General features: G+C 45.6%; 1 protein-coding gene across 3 annotated transcripts in view; it reads right to left on the minus strand.

Annotated features, from left to right (window-relative positions):
* The window catches only part of scube3 (signal peptide, CUB domain, EGF-like 3), a 78,260-nt gene that overhangs the window by 22,804 nt on the left and 52,956 nt on the right, over window positions 1–2,500 (minus strand). For all 3 annotated transcript variants that reach the window (XM_031566857.2, XM_031566855.2, XM_031566854.2), the window contains exon 6: window positions 1,484–1,600. In XM_031566857.2, the coding sequence (XP_031422717.1) occupies window positions 1,484–1,600 (117 nt within the window). The remainder of the gene's footprint in view (window positions 1–1,483; window positions 1,601–2,500) is intronic.

A 2,500-nucleotide genomic window follows, 5' to 3' on the forward strand; every position in this document is an offset into this window, starting at 1 on the left:
TGAATGAATGAATGAACGCGTACTAATGCTGACCTCTGAACCAGACCACATTGTAAGTGCCCTCCAGAGGCTATGAATACGACACACAGTCTAGCCAGGCCAGGCCAGCGCATCAGGGCAATACCAGTTTCAGCCAGCAGAGGGCGTCGACTAGGCTGGGTTCATGCAGAACTTTACACCATCATCCACAAGCCTCACACACACAGTAGGCAGTAGGACTACAGTAACAGGCTATGTGGGAGAAAATGGAAGAGTGTGTATGTGTGTGTGTGTGTGAGTGTGTGTTTCTGGGAGTGTGTGTTAATGATACAGAAAGGGGTGAATTAAAAGATATTAACAATGTTCCCTCCCCGTCTCTTTGCCTCTCTGATTCTCACAACAACAGTTATACACACACACACACACACACACACACACAAACACACACACACACACCCTCATGAATACACACCAGTCTCATACACATGCAAATGATTCGCCCCTTCCAAATATACAACCATCAATGCCTCCAGATTATACACACACCTCCCTCAAAACACACACAGATTATACACACACACACACACATCCCAAATCCAGTAAACACAAAAACAAGGTTATATAAAAACTGCTTAACCATGGATGCTTCCGTTGTCTCCCAACCCCTGAACCCTAACCTTAACACAGGAGGACTTGCTAAAGTGAGACACACACTTACAGGCATGAACACACACACATACACACACATACACACAAATACTGTGACATAGGCTCTTTCTGTCTTGAACACGCACACACACACACGCACTTTGAATACACAAACACATAGTTGAGTGACCTGATAAACTCCCTCTTGATAAACACACTCCAGCATGAAGCCTTTAACAGCTGGGACACCCAGAGGCTCATCACACACACACACACACACACACACACACACACACACACACACACACACAAACACACACACACACACACACACAAACACACACACACACCCAGAGGCTCATCACACACACACACACAAACACACACACACACACACACTCAGAAATGATGTATAACCTTTAACACACAAGCACACACACACACAAACACACACATTACTTACCCATGTAGGTCTGGCCATGTCTGTGTAAGGCAAACTTGAAGTGGCACACGCACACACACACGACTTTCCGATGCAAGTCTTGTCATCGGTGCAAACTTCAGGTGGCACACACACACTTGCACATATGACTTACCAACACAGGTCTTGTCATCACATGCACACACACACACACGCACACACACAAACACACAAACACACATGACTCACCCACACAGGTCTTGCCGTCGCTGTGTAAGGCGAACTTTAGGTGGCACACACACACACACACACACACACACACACACACACACACACATGACTCACCCACACAGGTCTTGCCGTCGCTGTGTAAGGCGAACTTCAGGTGGCACACACACACACACACACACACACACACACACATACATGACTCACCCACACAGGTCTTGCCGTCGCTGTGTAAGGCGAACTTCAGGTGGCATCCACACCTGGGCCCCTGCTCTGTCTCTTCACAGATGTGCTGACAGCCGCCGTTACCATAGTTACACGTCACTGTCAGAATGCAAGGATGGAGGGAAACACAAATAAACAACAAATATGAAAATGCCAGAAAACAATAACTGGTAACCTGTGTGTGTGTGTGTGAGAGAGAGAGAGAGAGACTGTGACTTGAAGACCCAACTCTTCAGAGAGCACTTCCCGTCCTAACTGGCACTTCGACTAGTGTGTAACTTGCAATTACAGCAGTTACATTTCTGCACTTCTTTTTCTTTTTTATTTCATTTTGTTATATTTCTTATGTAAAGTAGTATTTATTGTTACACCAGGTTCTATTGCTCGTAGCTTGACTATTCTCTCCCTTGTACGTCGCTTTGGACAAAAGTGTCTGTTAAATGACTAAATGTAAATGTGTGTATGTGAGCATGTGTAAGAGTAAGTGTGTGTGTGAGTGTGTGAATCTGTGAGCATGTGTGTGTGAGAGACTTTTTGTGTGTGTGAAAGAGAAAGAGAATGTTTATGTGTGTGTGTGTGTATGTGAGCATGTGTGTGTGCGCGCGTTTGTGTGTGAGAGAAAAAGACTGTGTGTGTATGTGAGCATGTCTTTGTGTGAGTGTGTATGTGAGCATGTTTGTGTGTGCATGTATGTGAGAATGTTTGTGTGTGTGTGTGTGTGTGTGTGTGAGAGAGAGAGACAAAGAGAGAGACTCTTGGTGTGTGTGTGTGTGTGTGTGTGTGTGTGTGTGTGTGTGTGTGTGTGTGTGTGTGTGTGTGCGTGTGTGATTTAGAAGAGAGCTGACACTGAATGTGCTGTTGATGACAGATTGACAGAAAGTGAGAGCCATTACTTCCACAGACGCTGTGTCTACACACGCCTCTTCTCCTCTCTCCTCTTCTCTTCTCTTCTTTTCCTCCTCTCCTCTTCTCTTCCCTCCTCTTCTCTTCTCTTCTCTT

The sequence above is a fragment of the Clupea harengus genome, chromosome 4, assembly GCF_900700415.2.
Source record: "Clupea harengus chromosome 4, Ch_v2.0.2, whole genome shotgun sequence".
NCBI classification, from domain to species: Eukaryota; Metazoa; Chordata; class Actinopteri; order Clupeiformes; family Clupeidae; genus Clupea; species Clupea harengus.